This window comes from Phyllostomus hastatus, unplaced genomic scaffold (assembly GCF_019186645.2).
Source record: "Phyllostomus hastatus isolate PE091 unplaced genomic scaffold, TTU_PhHast_1.1 phas_contig_1162, whole genome shotgun sequence".
Lineage (NCBI taxonomy): Eukaryota > Metazoa > Chordata > Mammalia > Chiroptera > Phyllostomidae > Phyllostomus > Phyllostomus hastatus.
In genome coordinates, this window is record NW_025333537.1 from 12,632,245 (window position 1) to 12,654,521 (window position 22,277).

Genomic DNA, 22,277 nt, shown 5'->3' on the forward strand with positions numbered 1-22,277 from the left:
CTCACAAATGTAAATAAATCCATGAGTATCCCTTAGTCATCAAAGACGTAGGCTTCTCCTCTCTTTCTACCCCACCATCCTCAGGAAGTGGCTTTCATTTCCAAGTTTGCCTCATGGTCCAAAATAGCTGCTGGGTTCCAGCCATTGTATCTGTATTCCAGGTAGCCAGAGGGGGAAAATAACATCCCCACCGACTGAATCCAGCTCCCATTAAGCCAATTTCCTAAAGGGCTGCATACTATTTCTGCTTACATTTGGACTGACCATAGTTCTCAACTGTTCAGCATCAGAATCCAGGAGAGATTGTTAAAACAGAGGTGAACGGGCCCCACCTCCATCCTTGCAGACTCCATGGTCTGGGCTGGGGCCCAAGAATGTGCGTTTGTAACCAGCTTCCCGGCGATGCTTCTGGGTCCGGCACCACACTCTGAGAGCCATTGTCCCAGATCTTCGTCACTCGTAGCTGCAAAGGAACCTGGGAAGTTTAGTCTTTGAGCTGGGTACCCCTCCACTGCACCCCCCAAAAAGCCCCGGCTCGGTTACTGAGGAAAAGGGAGAGAATCCGCACTGAGTTGGCAGCCAGCTGCTCCTTGCTGCAACAGCCTGAGTCTTTATTTCCTGCAAACCCAGTAGCTTTATTTCTGGTGCCCCGGCCTCTTCCGGGCCACCTCTGGGACTCGGAGACCTTCGTCATTGCTGCGTAGACCCAGAGCAGCCACCTGCTCTGGCCTCTTCAGAGGCGCCACCCTGGACACTTGTCTCCCTGTCTGAGAGTCCAAAGTCAGCTTCCTTCCGCCAAGGAGAGGAGGGGACTTTCTGCTCGGGGGGGATGGGTGCGCGGGACCCCCTTTGTCTCTGCTGGTGTTGGTCAGGGTGCTTTGGCTGTGTGTGAACCTGCTCCCCTCTTGGAAGGGGGGACGTGCTTGCCTCCTTCCTGCTCCTCCCCCTCCAGACTCAGGGCTGCTTTCCAGGCCCCGGGGGAGGGAGGGGAGGACCCCCGGGGGGGCGGCCAGAGTGCTCTCTGTTGCAGTGTCCTTCTGCAGAGCTGGCTTCCCCGTGGGTGCAGGCAGGGACTGGGGGAGCTCTTCCCCTCCGCGTCAGGAAGGGGCCTTTATCACTCCCTCCCAGGAAGGCCAGTCCGAGACCCCCGCTCCCGAGGGGCCTGCACCAGCCCACACTCCCCCCGGCTGCACAGCCTGGGGCTCAGGTTCCGGGCCCGGAGGCCACGGCGAGCCCCGCTCCCGCCGCCCCCCGCAGAGCCCTGCAGCCGGCGCCTCCTGATCGACCGGGAAGTTTAATTAAATGACTCCTGCATCGACTTCCGCGCGACGCTAAATTAGCTTCCAAATGAGTGACCGTCGGGCGCGCCGTTCCCGAGGGCCGAGAGAGAGCAGCGGTGTGGGGACGGGGACGTTGAGACTGCGGTCCAGGGTTGTGGCTCTCGGGCCCCGCTTCCGGACTGAGGACAGCGGGGCCGGTGGTTCTGGAGTGGCCACGTCCGTGCCGGGCACTGAGCGGGGGGCGTCCTCGTGGGCTCTCTCATCCGTTCCCAGAGGGCCCCTCGGGGGTGGGCGCGCCCACTGCTCCGATGGCGACCCCAGGCCCAGAGCGGGTGGGGCTGGGGGCCACGGAGCAGGGTGCAGGCGGCGGACGGGCTGCCCGAGGCCTCCAGGATCTCGGCCCCAGGGGCCAGCGGCCGGGCCCTCCCGTCCCTAGGACCCGACAGGCCCTCCAAGGTCAGGCCCAGCTTCTGCACCCCACCCACGGCCAGGCCCCCCTGTGGGTGCTGCTTCTGCGGTGCTGGCCCCCGTCTGTGACCTGTCGCCCTGCCCGTAATGGGGGAAAGCTGGAGGGCACCACCCAGCCCAGATGCGGCTCACCCCGCGGCTCGGTGGGCGGCCACAGTTCCTCACCGTCTGGCGTCTCCAGCGCCACACGGCTCGTCATGGCGGCTGGGGCTCCTCCTCAGTGGTGACAACGCCAGGGCCAGTCCCCTGACCCATGCCACCCTTGGCGGTTGTCCTCTCTCTCCTGCCCCAGGTCCCCAGACACGCGCCCTCTGAGTCCCCGAGGACAGCGTCCTCCACACACACCAGGACGGCCACCTTTCCTACTGCCAGTCGCCTGTGTCTTCATGCCGACAGGCCCTCCGTGGCACCAAACACCCGGCAAAGGTCCTCTCTCCGGCGTCACGCCCCGCGGCATGTGAAGAGGCCTTGTGAGTTGGCCGCAGCGGCCGAGGGGAAACACCACGGCTGCAGACTCAGCAGCAGAACTTCCACGTCTCACGTGCTGGAGGCAGGGAAGCCCAAGTTCGAGGTGCCGGCAGGGGCCGGTGCTCCTGAGCCTCTGTCCTCGAGATGTTCCAGTTCCCCCACGCAGTCGGTCCCCCTGCCTTGCCGAGACCAACGTGAGCTGGGTCTTTGCCGCCAGCTGCTGACAGAGTCCCCGTGAGCACCGCGTTGGACCGCCTGCGTGCTCACCTCTGCCCGCCGTGCTGTCCCTGGGCCCGAGCGGGGACCCGTCACCGCGCTCATCACTGCTTTGTGACCCAGCGACAAGAGCACACCGGGAACACAGGAAGAACTCACGAAATGGCGGGTGACGCTTCGTGGACATCGAGGATTGGACAGCTGGCCAGAGGGCGTGGCCCGGTCCCCAGCTGGTCAGAGGAAGAGATGAAGATTCTGGAGGAGAAGATGGGACCAGGGTCACACGGAAGCTGACGGCACAGCCCCGAGTGGGAGCCGGGGTCCCGGGGCCCTGGTGCTCACGGGGACACAGGCCCAGCAAAACTGGATGGGGAACTCGGGGACCGTCCCCCAGGTCCTGAGCCGGTCGGCCTTGGAGGCTGCGCTCCCTGCACCCAGTCCCCTGCATTGACAGTGTCCAGTGAAGCGTGACTGTGGTGTCACCAGTGTAGGGCCAGGCCGTGTTAGAGGAGGAGGGAGTGTGTGTGTGTGTGTGTGTGTGTGTGTGTGTGAGAGAGAGAGAGAGAGAGAGAGAGAGACAGAGGCTGCAGCCGCCGCTGAAAAGCTCATCATTAACCCAGGAGGGAGTGTGCAGCTCTAATGAAGCCATTAGCCACAGGCCGTTCCACGGGAGGAAGTGGGAGGGCTGAGCTCTGAGCCGCTGCCTGTAATGAACCTGAGCCTGGACTCGGACGTGGGGGACTCCCGCGGTATTCTTGGCACTGGTGACCGCCGGCGCGGGAGCTGCCCAGACCGCGGCCCCCACTGCAGGCGTCCCGCGTGCCTGAGAGAGCTCCTGGCAGAGACTCGCTCCCTGCTGGGGGCCGGGACTCCCTGGGGACAGACGGACAGACGGACAGACGGACAGCCAGTCCCGGTGAGCGCGTGTTTAACTCTAAAGGTCGGTTCTGGGCCGATAGCGCCCTTGGGGAAAGAACGGAGACACCCTCTCTCCTCGCGTCTTCTACTTCAGAGTCGAGCAGTGTTTCCTGGTCGGCTTCGGGAGACATCAGCTCCAAGGTCAGAGGGGCCCTAAGTGTCTCAAGGCCACAGACCCTCTGTCACCCTCCCCGGGCCCAGAGGAAGGGTTTCCAAAGGGCAAGCAGGCAGCCCCCACAGTCCCGGGAGAGACGGCGTTCTCCCCGTCACCGTGCGAGTCCCGGCGGGCGGGAGAGACGGGACCCCGGCACGCGGCCCGAGGTCGAGCGGGCCTCGAGGCACCAGGGTCCCTGCGGCCGTGACGACGGGCTCCCAAGGGCGGAGGGCACAGAAGAAGGCAGGGCGTGTGCCTGGACGTCTGCGTGCAAATGAGAAGCCCCGAGGGCGGGTGGTCGCCGCCCAGGCGGGGTGATGGCGGGCGTGCGGGGTGGAAGTCCCGGGCTCGGGGGCGTGGCAGGGGTAGGCCCTCTCGCTGCACCGTCTGTCCGATGGGAGTCTGTCCGTCCATCTGTCTTCTGCCAGCATCCCTTCTGTCTTTCTTCTCCTGGAGGGGCAGCCTCCTTGGCGGGCCTGTCGGCCGGGGGCCCCATGCTCCCCAGACGAGGGAGGGGCCCAGGCCCCAAGGAGCCGGCCAGACCCCGGGGAACTTCAGCGGAGAGCCCAGTGCCTCGGGGGCCGGGCGGCGAGCGGGCCCCCTGTGCTTCTCTCTGGCGAGCCGGCCCCTCTTTCCCGGGTTCGGGGTCCCAGACGCTGCACAGCGGCCGGCCTCCCCAGGGCTCCCCCGGCGTCGGCTCTGGTCCTAGGAGCAGGACCCGGCCCCTGAGGAGCTGCCCGCGGATCCACACGAGGCTGTGACAGTCCCCAGGGGCAGGCGGCAGGGGAGGGTTTTGTGGGGCCAAAGTCAAGCCGTCCAGGGGCTGTGTTCCTTCAAGGGACCCGGGGTAACCTGTCCCTGTTCCAGCTCCCAGCGGCCACCCACGCCTCCTGGCTCGTTATGGTCCCCCCTGACCCCTGCCCCCTCACGGCGGTGTCTTCTCTCCCGCTGACCCTCACGGCTGCCCGCTCCGAGAGCTCTGTGGTTCCGCTCGGCCCGCCCCCGCTATGCCAGGGCAATTCCCCGCCGACCCCCCTCCGCCCACTCCAGGCCCCGAATCACTCTGCCGAGTCCCTCTGACCACGCCAGGGACACAGCCCCAGGTTCCGGAGCTGCGGACACGGGCATCCTGGGGGGAGTGCCCCTCCACCGGCCACAGGGCCTCCCCGCTCACACCGGCCGCGGCACGCTTCTGTCGCCCACACCCAGACCCCGCTGATGTGGGGCTCTGCAAAGACAGCCAGGGTTTCATTGTTACTGGGGGAACCAGGAAGGCCGCCACAGGTAAACCCCAGGTGCGCCGCTCGGCCTGCCTGGGAAGCCGTCTGGGAGGGCGGCCCTGCGGCCCGGTCCCTCCCTCAGGTGGGCGTCTCGTCTCCGCGCCTGCGAAGGTGCCCTGAGAGGCCCGCCCCCTGACCCTGCCCCGGCTGCTTGCTTCCCCCCAGGACACGGAGCTCCTGAACACGGCCATCCTCACGGGGAAGACGGTCACCTTGCCCGTCAAGGTGGTGTCCGTGGAGGAGAACGGCGCGGTGGCCGACATCTCGGAGTCCGTGGAGTGCAGGTCCGCAGACGAGGACGTCGTCAAAGTAAGTGGCTCTTCCCCCACATGCACGGATGTGCCCCGGGCGTGCAGCTCGCCGAGGAAGGTGAGCCCAGTGTGCGCGTGTGTGTGTGCGTGCGTGAGATGGGGAACCGGTCGGCGCGTGTGCACGCCACACGCTCTAAGCCCCCGCTTCCGCCTCCCGGGGCTGGCGTCCTGCCAGCCGTCCGCATCGAGGGTGTGCGGGGCACCGGGCCGCCGGACCCCGGGTGCCCCCAGTGGCCGGGCCGGCGATTCACGGGAGCTCAGCCGCGGGTCAGCCGTACTGGAGACCCACCCTGCCCAGCCGCCGCCGCTCGTGGCCGCGAGTGAGTGCGAGTCGGGGGCCGCCTCTTGTCGAGGGAAACGGAGACTTCGGGTGCCAGTCACCTCGTTTTTTGGTGTCGACAACCAGCTGTGTGTTTTTATTTTCCCAATGGGCAGCAATTTAAAAATATGTCTGCAGTGGGGGTTTGGTCCGTGGGGCGGCTGCTAAAGCTACCGGGATCTGGGCCGGCCGTCCTTGCGAGGGTGCACAGCACGGCGAGGGAGGGCGTGGACAGGGTCAGTGTGGGGTGCCCAGTCACCCCCCCAACCCCCCGTGAGCTTCGTCTGCAGCGGCGTCGGGAAAGTCGCTGCAATGCCCTGTCGTCACGGAAGAAGTGTGGGTGCTGCACCAGGGACCTGTGCGCCCCCCACAAGGGGGCAGGGGAGCTGTGGGCGAGGTGTGAGAGGAGCCACCAACCAGCTCACCCACAGACAGAGACAGGAGGGCGGGTCCCGGCCCACAGCAGGCCCAGGCCCAGCTGCTCTGGAGGCTTCCGGAGACCGGGCCCTCCCAGCGCGACCCCCCTCCCGTGCACAGAGGGGAGGGGCAAGATAAAGGGGGACCAGTGGGGCCGAGGGGGGAGGGACAGGAAAGCTGCCCAGAGTTCCGCTCAGGGTCCCCCTTCCCGGAGGGCTTGTGCCGCGGGACAAATGACCCGGCGTTCAGTGTGGTTGACACGAAGGTCACTGGTTCTCGCTCGGGCACCGGCAGGTGGTCGGTGTCTGCGGGCTGGGCTGGGCTGGGCTGAGAGGGATCTTGAAGGGCAAAGGCCCCGGAGGCGGCAGAAATGCAGGAGGCCGCTTGAGCCCGAGGTTGGACTGGCCGGCTCTCGCTCTGTCCACGTTCTTTCGGCCAAAGCTGGTCGCGTGGTCGGGTCCGCCGCTGACGGGAGGGGAGCAGAGCCTGTCCTCGGTTGAGGAGACGGGAGGGAATCAACGGTGACCCCCCCACGCCGGGCCGAGGGCGGGCGCCACGGCCTAGAGCGGAGCCCTGGGGCGGACGGCCATGTGACCTCGGACACATAACATCACTGCTCTGTGTCTAAGCGATTCCTCGCTTGGAACCGGGACCGACACAGAGACGCAGCCCCCTCCTGTCCACGGCGGGCGTTCCGGGAGACGGTCCCCGTGCCCCTGGCTGACCGCAAGCCCTCAGTGCAGGGTTGTGTTTGTGCCTGAGAGAGTCTCTCCTCCCGTGTGTGTGCGGGTGCCCTTCCACGCGTGTGCCATGGGGGGTGCAGAGACTGGCACCTGAGCGCCTTTGTCCTCACTGAGGCCGCCGGCTGCGGTTGCCTTGGCAACTCTCTGCCCTGGGGGTGCTGAGACCGTTCCCGCCCCCTCGGTTCTCCGTGGAGGGACCGCGTGTTGTTTGCGTGAAGGAGGAGCGCCCCCCCTCCCCCGGCAGGCTCCCGGGCTGGGCTCTCCAGCCGCCCCAGCAGCCCAGCCCCCCGGATGGAAGCTCAGGCCGCTCCCGACAGGGCGAGTTCACAGTTTGCACGCCGTCGGCTGGGAACACCCTGCAAACTCGGGAACCCAGAGAAGGGTGACACAGGCCCTCAGTAAAGGCCAGCCCTCGGCTGTGGCCAGCGGTGACGGTGGACAGCAGGGAGGGAGCAGCCCCGAGGCAGCCGGCCGGCAGGTGGGGGTGCCCCGGGGGCCACTCTCGGCCCCTCCACGGCCAGCGGCCAGCCCCTGTCCCTCCCACCAGGGCCCCCCCCCACTGCACCCCAGCCTGGTCTCCGACACCAGCAGGACGCCGGGGACAGAACACGCAGCTGCATCCAGGGCTCGGGCTGGTGACCAGATGGAAGGCGATGGCTTTTCAGCGCCGGGAACAAATCTGACATTCTCAAAACTCCATCGGGGCCAACGGGACCCAGGGCCCTGTTTACAAGCTCCGATTCACCTGTTCCTTGTCAGCGTGCGTTTCTGGGACACCTCCCGTGTGCCGGGTTTCGGTCACCGGGGGCACAGCACTGAGGAGAGCAGCGCGATTCCTGTCCAGAGGACAAGAAGCCGAAATCACAGGTCGCCTGGACAGGGTGGAGGAAGACCCGGCAGCCGACAGGGAGCAGTAAAGCCAGAGGAGGGGCGGTGTGGGGGACTGCCGTTTGAAACAGAAACGCCAGAGAAAGGCTCTCCTCCGAGGTGTCTGCACCTGAGCGAACTGCGGGGGGGCCCTGGGGCGAGAGGAGGGGGAGCCCCCGCTGCAGACGCAGAGCGAGGAGCCCGCTGCACTGAGCGGAGAGAGAGGGTCGGTTCGTGGGGCGGACCCAGGCCCGGCCCACGAGCCACGGGATCCCGGCGATTCTGTCCCTGAAGCTGGTTTCTCTCCCCAGCCCCCACCCCTCAGGGGCGGGAAGGGAACTCAAGCAGGAGTCTGACTTCTGGACGTAGGGAGGGTGCGACCTCGTCAGAGCTCCCCTGCTGGGGGGGGGGACGCCGACCACAGCTGGGAGCCGGGAGGCGGGTCTGGGGGGCCGTCGGCACACCCACGGAAAGCAGAGCTTCAGAACGACCGAGTGTAGCAGTGACCCCCCCCCGGGGACGGGCTGCAGCCCAAATGTCTGTGTGTCCCCCCAGTTCCCATGCTGAGGCCCCAGCCCCCAAGCTGACGGTGGGAGCTGGGGCCTTAGGGAAGTGCTGAGGCCGTCAGGGCGGGGCCCTCGGGGGGTGGGGATCAGTGTCCTGATGAGAATGACCCCCGGCTCCCTGGCCCCTCCCGGAGGGCGTGCTCAGCGAGAAGGTGCCCCCCGGACCCAGGGAGCAGGCTGTCGTCAGGAGGCACGGGATCTGCTGGCGCCTCGACCTGGGACCCCCGGCCTCTAGAACTTTGAGAAATAACTGCGAGCTGTGTAGGCCCCCCGAGTCCATGGCGTCCGGTCAGAGCAGCCCAGGCTGACCAGAGGGAGGCCTCGGTTGCCATGGAAACACCACGCACCGCAGACGGGGCCGCTGCGTTGTTGCGAGAGCACGTCTCCAGGTGTGGCCCCCGGAACCCCGCAGCAGCAGCAGCAGCACCCAGGGCCTCGTTGGAAATGCAGCTGAGGGCCCCCCCAGGCTGCTCCGTCTGAGACCCGGGGGCCGGGGTCTGTGCTGACAGGCCCTCCCGCATGCTCCCTGGGGTCCGGGACCCTGCTCAGAGGATGCAAGTCACCGTGGACACCCGCAGTGGCCGTCTGCAGCCTCTCCCCCAGGAGGCGGGCAGTGTCCTCCGGAAGTTGGTGAACTCAGAGTGACAACAGCCCACTGCCCACACGCTGCTCAACCGGACCCCACACGACCCACCGTGGCCCTGCAGGCCCTTAAGAGCCGCCAGTTCAGTGTCCACCGCGTGCTCAGGCCAAGGGCAGAGTCCGCAGAGGGCAGCGCTCCACAGCCAGCCCTCCCACGGCAACGGGCGAGGGGGGTTTCCAGAACCCAGGCCGAGGGTCGGAAGGGACACTCCTGGAGGCTTCAGCTCCTTTGTGCCGGTGGGCCGGCCATGGGGCGGTACCGCAGTCTCCGCTCCCGCCACTTCGGAGATGATGGACGCACCCTGCCGCTCCCCGGGACATTCACGGCACCGCCAGGGGCAGCGGGGACCGGGGGTCCTCGTGCTCAGCGGCTCCGCACCCTCCGAGTTCCTCTCGATCACGTACGGATTCTGGAGCGGCCGCCGCCCCGCCCCCGGAGCTCAGGAAGGTGGCAACCGAGGAGAGTCAATGGCCTGAAAATCGCCACGTTGATCCAAGAAGTGATCACCGAGGCGACTCTGGCCCGACTGTTACGCTGGTGCCCGCCCAGATCCGGGACAGCGCGGGCACGCTAACGACCAGCCAGGGACAGTGGCCACGATTGGTCCCCTCCCTCCATCGGCACGCCAACGTTTTTAAACCGCTCTCAGCCGTCTGGGAGAAGCGGGGTCCGCGGGCTCCCCTCCCCACAGCTCCCTGCCGCGGTCCCCAGCAGGTGGGGGGCGGCTCTGAGCCCGGCCCCCCCAGCTGCCCCTGCAAACGCAAGCACGAGCGAGGACGAGAATGGGGCCCAGGGCAGCAGTCACGTCCCGGAAGCCGGGGAAGGGCAGGGCGAGGAGAGAGCTTTGCTGTGCGGCGCCAGGTGGCGGAGGGGGGGCGGGTCTCGGGCAGGAGGCTCGGACAGACGGGAAGCAGAGGAGCAAACCGGCAGTTACGGCCCAGGGTCGGGAAGCGCCGTGCGGGGACTCCGTGAGCGGCTGCGTTAGCCCGGACGCATTTACGCAGAACTGCGTGGCGTGCACTTCTCCCGCCACAGTCAGCTCCCTGCGTGCGAGCCCCAAGGAGTCGGTGACCCCCCAAAAGTTAGGAGACCCGGTTTGAGTGCTTTCTAGACGTTTTCAAGTTAACTTCCTGTGGTTCTGCTGCCCCTGGCTTCGTCTTACCACGGTCTCTCATCCTATGACCCTCGACCCCAAGATTTTGGTTGTTTGGAAGTGGGTGTGCCCAAGAAGAAAGGGTCTGTTCACCCACCAATCCAGCTGTCCATCATTCACCCATCCATCATCTTCCCACCCATCCATCCACCCATCATCCATGTATCCATCATTCATCCGCCTATCTATCCACTTACTATCCACTCATCCTTCCATCCTTCCACCTGTCCATCATCCATCCACCATCCAACCATCATCCATCCATCATCCATCCATCATCCATCCATCATCCATCATCCATCCATCCATCCATCTGTCCATCATCCATCCCCCATCCATCCCCCATCCCCCATCCACCCACCCCTTCAACGTCCACCTTGCTGAGCTCCTCCCGAGCAACTGACACGAGGAACCCAGAGGTCAGAGGTGAGCCAGATGCACGTCTTGCCTTCAAGGATCTCAGAGTCTGGCAGTTGGTGCGGTCACACGGTCAGTGTCAGTCACGTCTCAGGAACTCGGCCGTGCAGGATGGGCCGTGCTGTCTCTCCACGACCCGCCCTGATTTCTGTGTCCACTTTTCAGTTCATTAGAGGGTGGAAGGACAGGACCCCAGCTAATTTCCAGGGACGTAACTATTGCCAACGTGTGTGGGGGGTGGGAGTGGGTGCTTCTAATCTCCAGGTCTCCTGGGACGCTGCCTGGGGGGGACGTGGCGGGGACTCCCTCGCTGAGCAGACAGCGGCCCGGACAGCAGCCACTCTGGTGTCCCCGGCACATTCCCTTGGCCAGGCGGTTCTGTGCAGTTCAAGGTCACTTGGTGGCTGCAGCAAACCCCTCCAGCTGCCTTCTGCTTGCTGCCCCAGGGGCTTCTCAGACGCCCGGGGCTGTGTCTCCGCCTGCGAGGGCAGGGTTGCTAACCCACGGGGTGGCCCGCAGCCCTCAGCCAGCAAGAGAGAGGGGCTGGGGGTGGCGCCCCTGCCTCCGGTTTGTCGGGGGGCCAGTTCTGCAGCTGGTCCGCACGCCCCAGGTGGAACAGCCCCGTGGTCACCGCGGCAAACGCAGAAACACGCCTTCTGTGGGCTTGCCCTCGCGCTCCGTCTCCCCCTCTCTGCGCCCTGGCCGTCGCCCCCCAGGGTCACCTCCCGGTCAGCCAGCCGCACTGAGCCCTCGTCACGGGCTCCTCGCTGGGAGGCAGCCGGCTCCAGCGCATGGGCTCTGCACGCACAAGGACAAGTGGAAGGATGGTCTCGGGCCCGTGAACTTGGCCTGCACCCCCTCTGTCTCTGCACAGGTGTCCGACCGCTGCGACCGCGTCTTCGTCAACGGCAAGGAGGTGAAGGGCAAGGTGGACGTGGTGGTGACCTTCAGCTACCAGCACCTGCGCGCACCCCTGCACATCACGGTGTGGGCGCCCCGGCTGCCCCTGCAGATCGAGGTCTCGGACACGGAGCTGAGCCAGGTCAAGGGCTGGCGGGTCCCCCTGGTGGCCAGCAGGAGGTGAGCCCGGTGGGGAGGGGCTCCCCGGCCTGACCATGGCCTTGACCACCCAGCGTCAGGTTAAAGGAGCCAGCGCAGGGCCCGGCACACAGTAGGTGCTGCTGTCATCTCGGTGACTCCACGTCCTGCAGCCCCACACCAGCCCTCCCGGGGGGCCAAGGCCGGGAGGAGCCAGCCGGCGGCGAGGCTGCCGCATCCGGGTCAGCCTCCGACCCCCGGGGCCAGCTGCCCCTGCCCGTGGCCTTGCAGTGGGCTCTCTTCTGAATACGCCCCCCTGAAGACAGCAAAGACAGCGAGGTGGAGGTTATACTTATTTCAAGATTTTATTTATTTGTAGAGCGAGGGGAGTGGAGGGAGAAAGAGGGAGAGAAACATTAATCGGTTGCCTCTCGCACACCCACCGGGGACCGAACCTGTAGCCAGGCCTGAGCCCAGACCAGGGACCCGGCCGGCAACCCTTGAATTCGCGGGACAGCCCCAACCCGCTGCGCCACACCATCCGGGCCGGAAGTTACACAGTTTCCTAGCCCCTCGGCCCCCAGGGAAGTTTAAGCTTTGATTTATTTTCCTTTAGTGAAACGGGGATTCCCTTTTCTCTGGTTTAAGGATATCTCTAAGCTTGCAAAGCTCTGCGCCTAGGGAGTCGCTGCATAAAATCTAATTGCCTGTGTACTGGACCATGGGGTCACGGTTTGCTCTTACACTAACAAATAAACAGAAAAGGCCTTTAATGTATACACCCTGTGACTCCGGATCGTCGTACGTACATGGGAGTCGGGGTCCTGTTTCCCAACTCCGAGGCCGCTCTCAGCCGACGCGAGTCCCGGCTGTCGGCCTGGAGTCCTCCCTCCGTGACCCCCGGGGCCTCTCCCCACCGCCTCCCGGGCACCGGCCGGCCGGCATCTCTGTCACAGCTCTGAGCTGGAGCGCGCCACAGGAGGGGGCGCTGGCCGGGTGGGACACGCACTCCGCGTCCGCAAGGAAAACCTGGCCTGGCTCGGGGAGGGCAGCCGTGAATGCAGCCAACACTCCAGGGGGCTTAGTGGCCATGCGTGGCCAAGGGGCCAGGCCTGTGGATGTGGCGAGGAAGGTGCACGTGTCCCCGCAGAGGGCACAGCCGAGACTTGCTCCGCAGCCAACCTAAGCTCCACCACCGCCCTGCTGTGTGACCTTGGGCACGCCGCCTACCCTCTCTGTGCCCCGGTTTTCTCACCTGGAACCTGAGACTCGTTAGTTAGCACCTGGCTCAGAGTTTCATGAGGCGGGAGAAGGTTGTGCGCGTGGAGCCCAGAAGGGCATTGCTCCTCCAAAGTGCCACGTGGCTCTGTCCCAGCAGAACTTTCCGCAGTGCCGGAATGTTCCAGAAACAGGCTGTCCAATGGGGTGGCCACTGGCCCATGGGGTGACGGAGCCCGCGGAACACAGCCCGTGTCACCGAGAAACTTAGTTTCTTCACGTATTTAATTTTTATCCATTACAATTTTACAATTTAAATTAAATTATAAAGAGAAGGTACAATTTTATCCGTTACAATTTAGCTTTTACAATTTCAGTTAAATTATAAATGGCCGTCTGTGGCTAGGAGCTACTAACGGGACGGTGGAGGCTCGGGCAAGAGTAGCCCTCAGGTCTCTCCGGGTCAGTAATGGTCTTCAAGGAGGGATGTCCGAGGTTCTGTGCTCCGGCGGGGTCCCACACGGGGGGTCCCACACGGGGGCCCTGCCCGGGAGGCCGTCTGCGGGAGGCCGAGGCAGGCACCTGGCACCTGCCCGGCTCCGGGCCTGAGGACGCCGCCCCGCTCCCCGCAGGCCGGCCCCGGACAGCGAGGACGAGGAGGAGGAGGAGCGGCGTGGCCGGGGCTGCGCCCTGCAGTACCAGCGCGCCACCGTGAGGGTCCTCACCCAGTTCGTGTCCGAGGGCGCCGGCCCGTGGGGACAGCTGAGCCACCTGCTGGGCCCCGACTGGCAGGTGGACGTCACGCACCTGGTGGCCGACTTCATGAAGGTGGAGGAGCCCCGCGTGGCCGCCCTGCAGGACGGCGGCCGGGTCCTAGTCGGGCGGGAGGTCGGGATGACCACCATCCAGGTAGGAGGCGGAGCCGGGAACGCCCGCTCGTCCAGCCCTGAGCGCCTTGGGTGGGGGGGCCTTGCCAGGTGGGCGTAGCCCTGAGGCTGGTGCCCTGTCCGCGCGGCGGCCTCCTGGGGACACCAGACCGTGAGCCGGACCAGCTCTCTGAGCCCCAGCCTCCTTCCGAACAGAGTGGAGAAGGCGGCGGCACTTCGCTCCCCCTGTGACCCCTCTCCCTGAGGCACCCTGCTTCCCCGCCACCTCCCAGGACCCCCGACCCGACCCTGAGCCTCCCCCATGCGTCGGAGCCTCCTCCGACGGCCAGGAAGACGCGCCCGCCCCCTTCTCTAAGTCCCTCCCTCGTTTCCCCCTGTATTCACCCAACAACCCCGCCCCCGCGCCACCCTCCTGCCGCCGAGTCTCGAAGGAAGGGCGGGTCTCTGAACGAGCCCCAGAAGCTCTGGGAGCTTTTCCACCAGCCCGAGACTCCCACCCCGCTTGCCCCTCCTGTTTGGGAAGCCCTCCCGGATCCCCCCACAGCCGCCGTGTGGGGAGGCGGCCGTGCGCACCTCTCCCTTCGCCCGGACGTCTGCCGCCCCACCCTGGGCTCGCGAGCAGGGGCCGTGGGGGGGGGGGCGAGTCTCAGCGCCCCCGGTTGGTCCCGTGGTTCCCTTGGAACGGGATTCTCGCGGCCCCCGGCGGGGGTCAGCGGGCAGGATCTCCGAGCGCTGACACGAGGCTGTGGTTGTACGAGCGTGCCTCGTCCCCCAGCCCGGGGGGGTGGGGGGGTCGCCTCCCCGCAGAGCAAGCGTGGGGGTCAGCGCCGCGTCAGTTTTCCCACGGGCAGAGCTGCAGTGTCCCGGGAGGGGCAACTCTGTCTGATTCTCACGGGGGCTCCTCCTGGGCACGTGTGGGGGGGGGGAGGTGCACACGCCCTTCCCCCCCCCCCCGTCCTCCGGACCCCTGGCCCGTGGGGGACGCAGGAACGCGGCGGGGGGGGGCGCCCAGCCCCCGAAACCGGCGTGACGGGTCTGTCTCGTGTGCTGCGCACCCGCAGGTGCTGTCCCCGCTGTCCGACTCCATCCTGGCAGAGAAGACGGTCACCGTGCTGGACGACAAAGTGTCACTGGCAGACTTGGCCGTCCAGCTCGTGGCGGGGCTGTCGGTCGCCCTGCACCCCGGCGCAGAGAGCCGCGGGGCCGTCACCGCAGTGGCCACGGCCGAGGAGCGGCTGCGGGCCCCCAAACAGGTGGGAGCCCGGGGGCCGGGCGCGGAGAGGGGCGGCCAGGCTCTGGTCACCGTCCCTGACTCCGCAGCAGGGTGGCGGGGTGGGGAGGGGGCAGGGCGGGTGGCCCCGACTCAGGGACTTGCGGACGCCGTTCACCCGTGACAGGGCGGGTCCCCAAACTGCTCCGGGGCGAGTGTTGTTTTAAGTCGTCCAGGGCCCCCCCTCTTTGGGGACACGCACTGGCGTTCCCCCCCCGTCAAGAAGACGCCCCACTGCAGCCTCTGAGGTTCACTGACGGGAAGGGGTCTCGGCGCCGTCACACCGCAGGGGTGGTGGTGGGACGGATGTTGGCAAGCCCCCCGCCCCGCCGCCCCCACCCGAGGTCTGAGGGCTTCATTCAGACTGTCCGCCGCCCAGGGCCTTCCTTTGCACCCCGGCCTGGAGAGCCGGCCTGGAGAGACGCCCCTTTGCGTGAACCCCACCTACAGTTTGTGAGGGGAAGCTAGCGCAAGACGAGGAGCCAGCCGGGGGCAGCGCACCGGCGGGGGGTCAACACTGTGCTATCGCAGCCCTGGGGCGGGGGCTGGCACCTTGCTCGTGGGGGTCTCAGCTCTGAGACGCGGACCCGGAGTGACCTGTGGGCCCAACACTGCCCCGCGCCGCCCCGACGGAAGAGATAGGGTGGGGAGTGGGATTCCGCGGCCGGAGCGTCTGTCGCGGCTTTGGTTTCCTGGACGCTGGGCCTCACGAGGGGACCCACGCCCGCGCTTTATCTGGGTGACGGGGACCCATCATGTGGGGGAGAGAGGGCGGGGAGGAGGGGACGCTGCAGACAGACAGCCAGGAGCGCGCTCCGGGCTCCGCCCGCACCACGGGCCCCAGGCGGCTAGGAAGCCGTCAGCCAGCACAGAAAGGGCTGGAAGGTCCTTGTTCCTGGGGGCAGGGGGGCTGGGGGCCTGGGTCTGGCTGTGGGTATGGGTCTGGCTGTGGGTGTGGACGTGGGTGTGGGTGTGAATACAGACAGGGGTATGGGCTTGGATACAGGCGATACAGGTGATACAGGTGATATGATGATACAGCTGATATGGTGATGCAGGTGATATGATGATACAGGTGATGATACAGATAATACAGGTGATGCAGGTGATGATACAGGTGATGCAGGTGATATGGTGATACAGCTGATATGGTGATGCAGGTGATATGATGATACAGGTGATGATACAGATAATACAGGTGATGCAGGTGATGATACAGGTGATACAGGTGATGATACAGGTGATGATGCAGGTAATACAGGTGATACAGGTGATGGTACAGGTGATACAGGTGATATGGTGATGCAGGTGATATGGTGATACAGGTGCTACAGGTGATATGATGATACAGGTGATGGATGATACAAGTGATGATACAGGTGATGATACAGGTGATGGATGATACCGGTGATGATACAGGTGATGATACAGGTGATATGATGATACAGGTGATGGATGATACAGGTGGTGATACCGGTGATGATACAGGTGATGATACAGGTGATACAGGTGATGCAGGTGATGATACAGGTGATGATACAGGTGATGATGCAGGTGATACAGGTGATGCAGGTGATGACACAGATGATACAGGTGATGATACAGGTGATACAGGTGATGATACAGGTGATATGATGATACAGGTGATGATACAGGTGATGGATGATACAGGTGATGATACCGGTGATGATACAGGTGATGATACAGGTGATATGATGATACAGGTGATGATACAGGTGATGATACAGGTGATACAGGTATGTAGATACAAACGCCCGCCCGCCCTCAGCTGAGAGCCGCCCGGCGCTGCTGGCCCTGAGCCCGCCCACCTGCGTTCCGGGGGCGGAGCACGCCCTGCAGCAAACCACACAGGCAAACAAGAGACCCCGGCCGGGCGGACCCCATGTGGTGGAGCAGGCAGCCCCGGGGGAGTGACCGCACCAGCAGCGAGGCCCCACCCGTCCCGTCCAGGCTCCTGCAGTCCTGGTCCCGTCACGGGCGGCCGGTGTCGGCCCGGGGCACAGTGACCAGTGGAGACGTACCCTGGTGACTGTTTTCGTCCACCCCGAGCGCCCCTCCAGCTGAGGCTCCTGGTCTCCCTGCCGCGCGTCCCTGGGCAGGGGACCCGTGTGCCCACGTGCACGGCGCCTGGGACAGTGGCTGCCGCCCAGGAAGTGCTGCGGCCTCCTGGCTACCTGCGCGCCAAAGGGGCCACGTCCTGCTTCCTGCCGCCGGGGACCGGGTCACCGTGTGTGGCAGAGGGGGCTGTGCAGATGGGATTGAGCGTGAGACGCAGAGGTCACAGTGGATGACCGGCAATGTGATGTGCTGGCCCCGGTGTCGCCCCGAGGGTCCCGATCAGAGGGACATGGGAGCATCGGGCTGCCAGCAGGAACCTCGAGGGTGTGGCCTTGCGCTCGGGGCTCTTTGCCCACAAACCCAGTGGGGTGTCGTGGCGTTTGGGGGTTCTGTGGGGCTTTTCCCTGGGGCGGATTACGCAGGATCCATCGCCGCCTGTCCGCATCTGCTCTGGTCTAATTACGGAGGTTTTCTCCCCGGATCTATCGGCCGTCCGGTCTGGGCCTGGAGCCCTGCCCCCTGTCACAGCAGCACCGGGCAGGGAGGGGCCTCAGTGAGCAGATGGCCCCCCCCGCCCCGGGGCCCCCTGACAGGCTGTCTCTCTGCAGGAGGCCGTGGTCAGCACTTGGCTTCAGTTCAGCGACGGCTCCGCGACGCCCCTGGACATCTACGACACCGAGGACTTCACCCTGACGGCCACCTCCCTGGACGAGGCCGTGGTGTCTGTCCCCCAGGCCCGCTCTCCCCGGTGGCCCGTCGTGGTGGCCGAAGGGGAGGGCCAGGGGCCGCTGCTCCGCGTGGACCTGGCCATCGCGGAGAGCTGCCAGAAATCCAAACGCAAGAGCGTCCTGGCGGCGGGTGTCGCCAACGTCAGGGTCAAGTTTGGCCAGAACGACGCGGACCCCAGCCCCGGAGGGGGAGGGGACGGCGGCGAGGCCGAGATCGAGAACCACGCCAGCGACCAGCGCCCCGGGGGCCGGGACCCCGAACGCACGGGCCAGGGCGGGCTCCTCCCGGGCAGCCCGTCCCTGGGGCGTGAGGAGGGGGCTCGCAGGGGCGGCCCCACCGCCAGGTCGCTGCTGGACAACCCGGTTGCGGAGAACAGCCGGCTGGACGGGGGCCGGCAGCCCGGGGAGGCCCCACTGCCCAACATCCCCATCGACGCCGGCGACTTCCCGGCGCCCGCGGACCTCCCGCGGGCCGGGGCCGGGCCGGGCGCCCGCGGCCTGAGTGACCTGCAGATCGGCATGTACGCCCTCCTGGGTGTCTTCTGCCTGGCCATCCTGGTCTTCCTCGCCAACTGCGCCGCCTTCGCCCTCAGGTACCGGCACAAGCAGGCGCCCCTGGAGGGCCCGGCCTCCGTGACCCACTTGCACGACTGGGTGTGGCTGGGCAACGAGGCCGAGCTGCTGGAGGGCGTGGGCCAGGGGCCGCTGCCGCCGCCGCCGGACGAGCACACGACCGTGCTGGACCACGGGCCAGGGGCCTGCGTGGACGGCAGCCGCCTCCTGCTCAACGGCGGCTCCTCCCCGAGGCAGGCGCCGGGACAGGGGCCCTGGCCGGCCGAGTCGGGGGCCAGGCGGGGCCGGGACCAGAAGCACGAGCCGCTGCACTCGCCCGCCTGCAAGAGGAAGAAAGTGAAGTTCGCCTCCCTCACCCCCGTGCCCCCCGGCGACGGCTGCCCCACCGCGAACTGCGTCCTCGGCGGCCACGACGAGGACATCAAGTGGGTGTGCCGGGACCTGGGCCTGGGCACCCCCGGGGAACCCAGAAGCTGCCTGGAGAAGCTCAAGGACAAAGTGTAGGCCCCTCGGGCCCGAGGGCCCCGTGCCAGTCCCTGCTCCATCAGTCCCAGGGTGGACCTGGGCCCCTGGCACGGAGGTCGAGGGTCAGGGGGTGTTGAGTGGGGGCACGCAGGGCCCCTTATAGACCTGCTGGGGGGTTGGAAGCCACGGAGGGACCTTTTTTGTAATCAGAGGTTTTTTAGCAGAGGATGAGGGCAGGGCCGCGTGCATTGGCAAAGGGACTCCGGGGATGCAGGTGACCGAGACACGGGGCCGCGCCAGGCCACCCTCGGGAGCCTGTGTCACGAATCACACGGTCAAGCCACCAAAGGTGACTGGTGGAGAAACGCCAAGAGACCAATAAAAAGAGACAGACATCGCCGCTGGTTTATATTTCTAACGAAGGGGCGTAACCGAGAACCAGGGACAGCCCCATCCCGGCTCGAGGCCCCCTCCCCGGGGACGGTCCACACGGGGCCGGGAGGACAGGGGTCCAGGGCCCCGTCCCCTCTGGGGACAGCCCCCGAGAATTTCCAGATCTCACTCACTCACCTTCCCTTTTTCTGTGTTTCCTCTTCCCTTTTTTCTTTGGGTGTCCTGGACGTCCACCTGATTTCGACTTCATGTTGATTTTCCGAGGATCAGATGGTGTGTTCTCCAGAGATTAAACATCAATCACATTCCTATGCATTAGACAGAGTCTTAGGAACGGTCGCTTTTAATTCATCCTTCGAGCACGTTGGACGCTTCTCTCCACCACGGCCTTGTCGCTGGTTGCTGGGCATTTCCACATAAACGGAGTTCCCAGAGCGTCCAGGGGCCTGGCTGGGCCCACAGGCACCAGCAGTCACGGGTGGCACGGGGCACAGCCGCCCTGGGGACACTGTCAGAGGCTGCTCACGGGGCCGCCAGCCAGCAGCACAAGCCCAGTGGGGCCCCGACCCCCCAGCCACTCCACGGCCCCTGTCCTGGGGGCCCTCCTCATTCGGAGACGTGGGGTCAGAGGCCCTAGGGGGCCCACACCCGAGGGAGCCCACCCCCAAGGGTGCTCAATGTCCCCTCGCACGGTGGCTCTGTTGGGACACCCACTGACACCGAGCATGAACACAGATAAAAACGGAGCGTTTTGAAACTGCGTTCCCAGCTCTGCTGGGCGGGGGGCACCCACACAGGCCGAAAAGGCAGAGGTCCGTGTGAGGTGCCAGCCCGCGGCGACGCGTGGCCGCCGACCTGTGTGCAGAACCCAGAGAACCCCTTCACCCGGAGCGGGGCGTCCCGGGCCGAGTGGGTGCGCCGGGGCGAGGCAGCCCCCCCGGGACCCCGGTTCCGTGCGTTGTGGCCGCTGCCGGGGCACCTGGCGGTCGGCAGGTGGTGCTCGTGGGTCCCCAGGATGTGTCTGGGTTTTATTTTTGTAATCGCTAGAATCGATAGCTAAGACAGAGTCCTCGAAGCCTCACGACGTTGGCTGGGCCTTTCAAGGAGATATTTCTAGCACATACTGTAGACGGCGGGGGTGGGGGGGAAGGAGCTATTTATTTATACCTGTGACATCAGTTGTCATTAAAATGCGTTCCTGGGTTGACAAGCCCGTGTCTCGTGGGGTGTTGCTTCTTCCGTTCGCCTCTCGGTGTCTGTCCCCGACAAACCTAGCCCTTGCGGAAGAAGTGACCCGCTGGCGGAAGGAAAACACGACCGCCCCCCCCAGAAAAACTTCCTTTCCTCTCCGGACAGACCCAGGAAACCCCCGGGGTCCCTTGCCCGCACCGTCGACGGCGGTGACCTCGAGGGTGCGCGGAACCGCCGGGGCGGCTGACGAAGCACAGCCCGGCGAGCTGGGGCCCGCGAACCGAAACACGGAAGGGCCGCAGCGAGAGGCCGCAAACGTTTGTGGAGATACACGCACGCGTGCACACACACGCACACGCACACGCACAGCAGCCATGCAGGAAGCACTGACCCAGCAGAAGCCCCAACAGGGTTCTGGCGAAGAGGCCGAGGCGGCGGCGGTGCCGTGAGACGGGGAGGGGGACAGGAGCACCGTGGGAGGGCGGGCGGCGCTGCCGCGCGAGCAGACGAGGTAACGTCGTGTCACCGGCTCTCGGCGGGGCGGCCCCCCGTTCGGTCTGGGGGTCCCCGGTCCGGCAGTTACGGCGCCTGCGCTCTCCATGTCTTCGAGGACCGTTATCTGGGATGCACCGTTGCTTCGGGAGCAGTCCAGGGGTTCCTTTGTCCTGTTTCAATGCCCGCGGGTTTCAGGGAGCGAACCCCCGCCCGGCGGCGGCTCTGGGGGGCAGCTCCGGCTCCGTTTTAAAACAGCTCTGTTCATGTTACTTTTTTACACAGGCCAAAAAGGGCACTTCTCACCAGTTCCAGGGTGTTTCCAATGCTGCCAACCCACCTTAGGGTGACCCCCACCTCCCTCGAGGGGGGTGGGGGGTCCATGACCTTCAGTGGAGAACTGCGTGGATGTCGCCCCGGGAAAAAGGTTCCCTTTCGTGTGTCTTGCTTCTGCGTTTTCTTTGTTGCTCTTGGAGGTTCGGTGGTATCGTCGTGGCTATCGGTTAGTTGGGGAAAGAGAGTTTTTTGGTAGAAGATGGTGGTACTTAAGAAAAAAGCTTTATTGAGGTGTAATTCACGTGCTATAAAAACTGACCCAGATAAAGCGTCCGAGTCAGTGGTCGCTGGTGTATTTACAGGGTCGGGCGCCCTCATCCCAGCAGGTACAGAAAGTTCCCATCGCCCCGAAGAAACTCCACTCATATCACACCCACTGCCCGTCTGCCCCCCGAACCCCCACCCCAGGCCAGCAGCGGTCTGCTCCGGTCTCCGTGGCGCTGCCCAGAGGTGCCTGTGTCTGCAGGAGAGATTCCCCTGGGAGTTCCCCGCCACCGCCACAGCACAGTTCTCCCTGGAGACGCGGAGGGGGTCCATACGCTGTGACCGATTTCTTAATCACAGCGCCAGGAGGCCCCTGCCGTCCCGTGGCCGGCTGTGGTGGACGGGGCGGGGGGGTGAAGGGGGGGGATTGGCCTTCACGACCTGCTGTGTGATACCGTGTCCCCCCTAAGTCTCACTCCCGGCCCCGCGAGCCCACCTATTTCTTCCCAAGACTCAGGCTCCAAATGAGGGCGAGGAGACCACGGTTGGGTCCAGGGCTGGGTGGTGACCCTCTGCCCTGAGGTGAACCATAAAAACGGTACTTCTGCGGGCCCCTCCGGTCAGCTGAGACCTGAGTCGGCTCTGAGACCTGAGGCCGCGAGGACAGCGGGAGGAGGGCCGCGAGGACCTCCTCCGCCGCCGGTGGGCGGTGCCCATCAGTTCCTCGCTCACACTGCCGCCGACCGAGGGAGGCGTGTGGTGCACGCGGCCCCTGCCCCTGGTTACAGACGAGGGGACGCGCCCCTTCAAATTCCTCTCCCGGGTCACGCCCGGGCAGGGGCGGGGCGGGACTCGGACCCACGCTCGCGTCTCCGGAGACCACAGCTCAGTTATTGCACCGACACAGGCTTTGCGTCCGTTGCCTTGTGTTAAAAAAATGTAATAAGACAGACCAAAAAAAAAAAAAAGAAAAGAAAAGCAATTCAAAGTTATTGCACAGAACCTGGAGAGTGAAGAAAAGGGGGGGAGGGGGCAATGACGCATTTTGAGAAAGCCCCGGGGCCCCGCTTCCCGGAAATGAAAGCGAAGAGCTCGCCGTCCCCGCCCTCCCTGTCCGGCCTCGGTGCCGCCGTGATTTCTGCTCACGGCCGCGCCCACAGTGTCAAAGGACGCCATTAGAAAT

The 22,277-nt window shown here is 65.4% G+C and overlaps 1 protein-coding gene across 1 annotated transcript in view; it reads left to right on the forward strand.

The window, feature by feature from the left end:
• Positions 1–18,560, forward strand: part of TMEM132C (transmembrane protein 132C) — a 130,889-nt gene extending 112,329 nt beyond the window's left edge. The window contains exons 5-9 of the mRNA XM_045844671.1: positions 4,950–5,093; positions 11,095–11,300; positions 13,109–13,385; positions 14,425–14,616; positions 17,321–18,560. Of these exons, the coding sequence (XP_045700627.1) occupies positions 4,950–5,093; positions 11,095–11,300; positions 13,109–13,385; positions 14,425–14,616; positions 17,321–18,517 (2,016 nt within the window). The 3' untranslated portion in view covers positions 18,518–18,560. The remainder of the gene's footprint in view (positions 1–4,949; positions 5,094–11,094; positions 11,301–13,108; positions 13,386–14,424; positions 14,617–17,320) is intronic.
• The last annotated feature ends 3,717 nt before the right edge of the window (positions 18,561–22,277 follow it).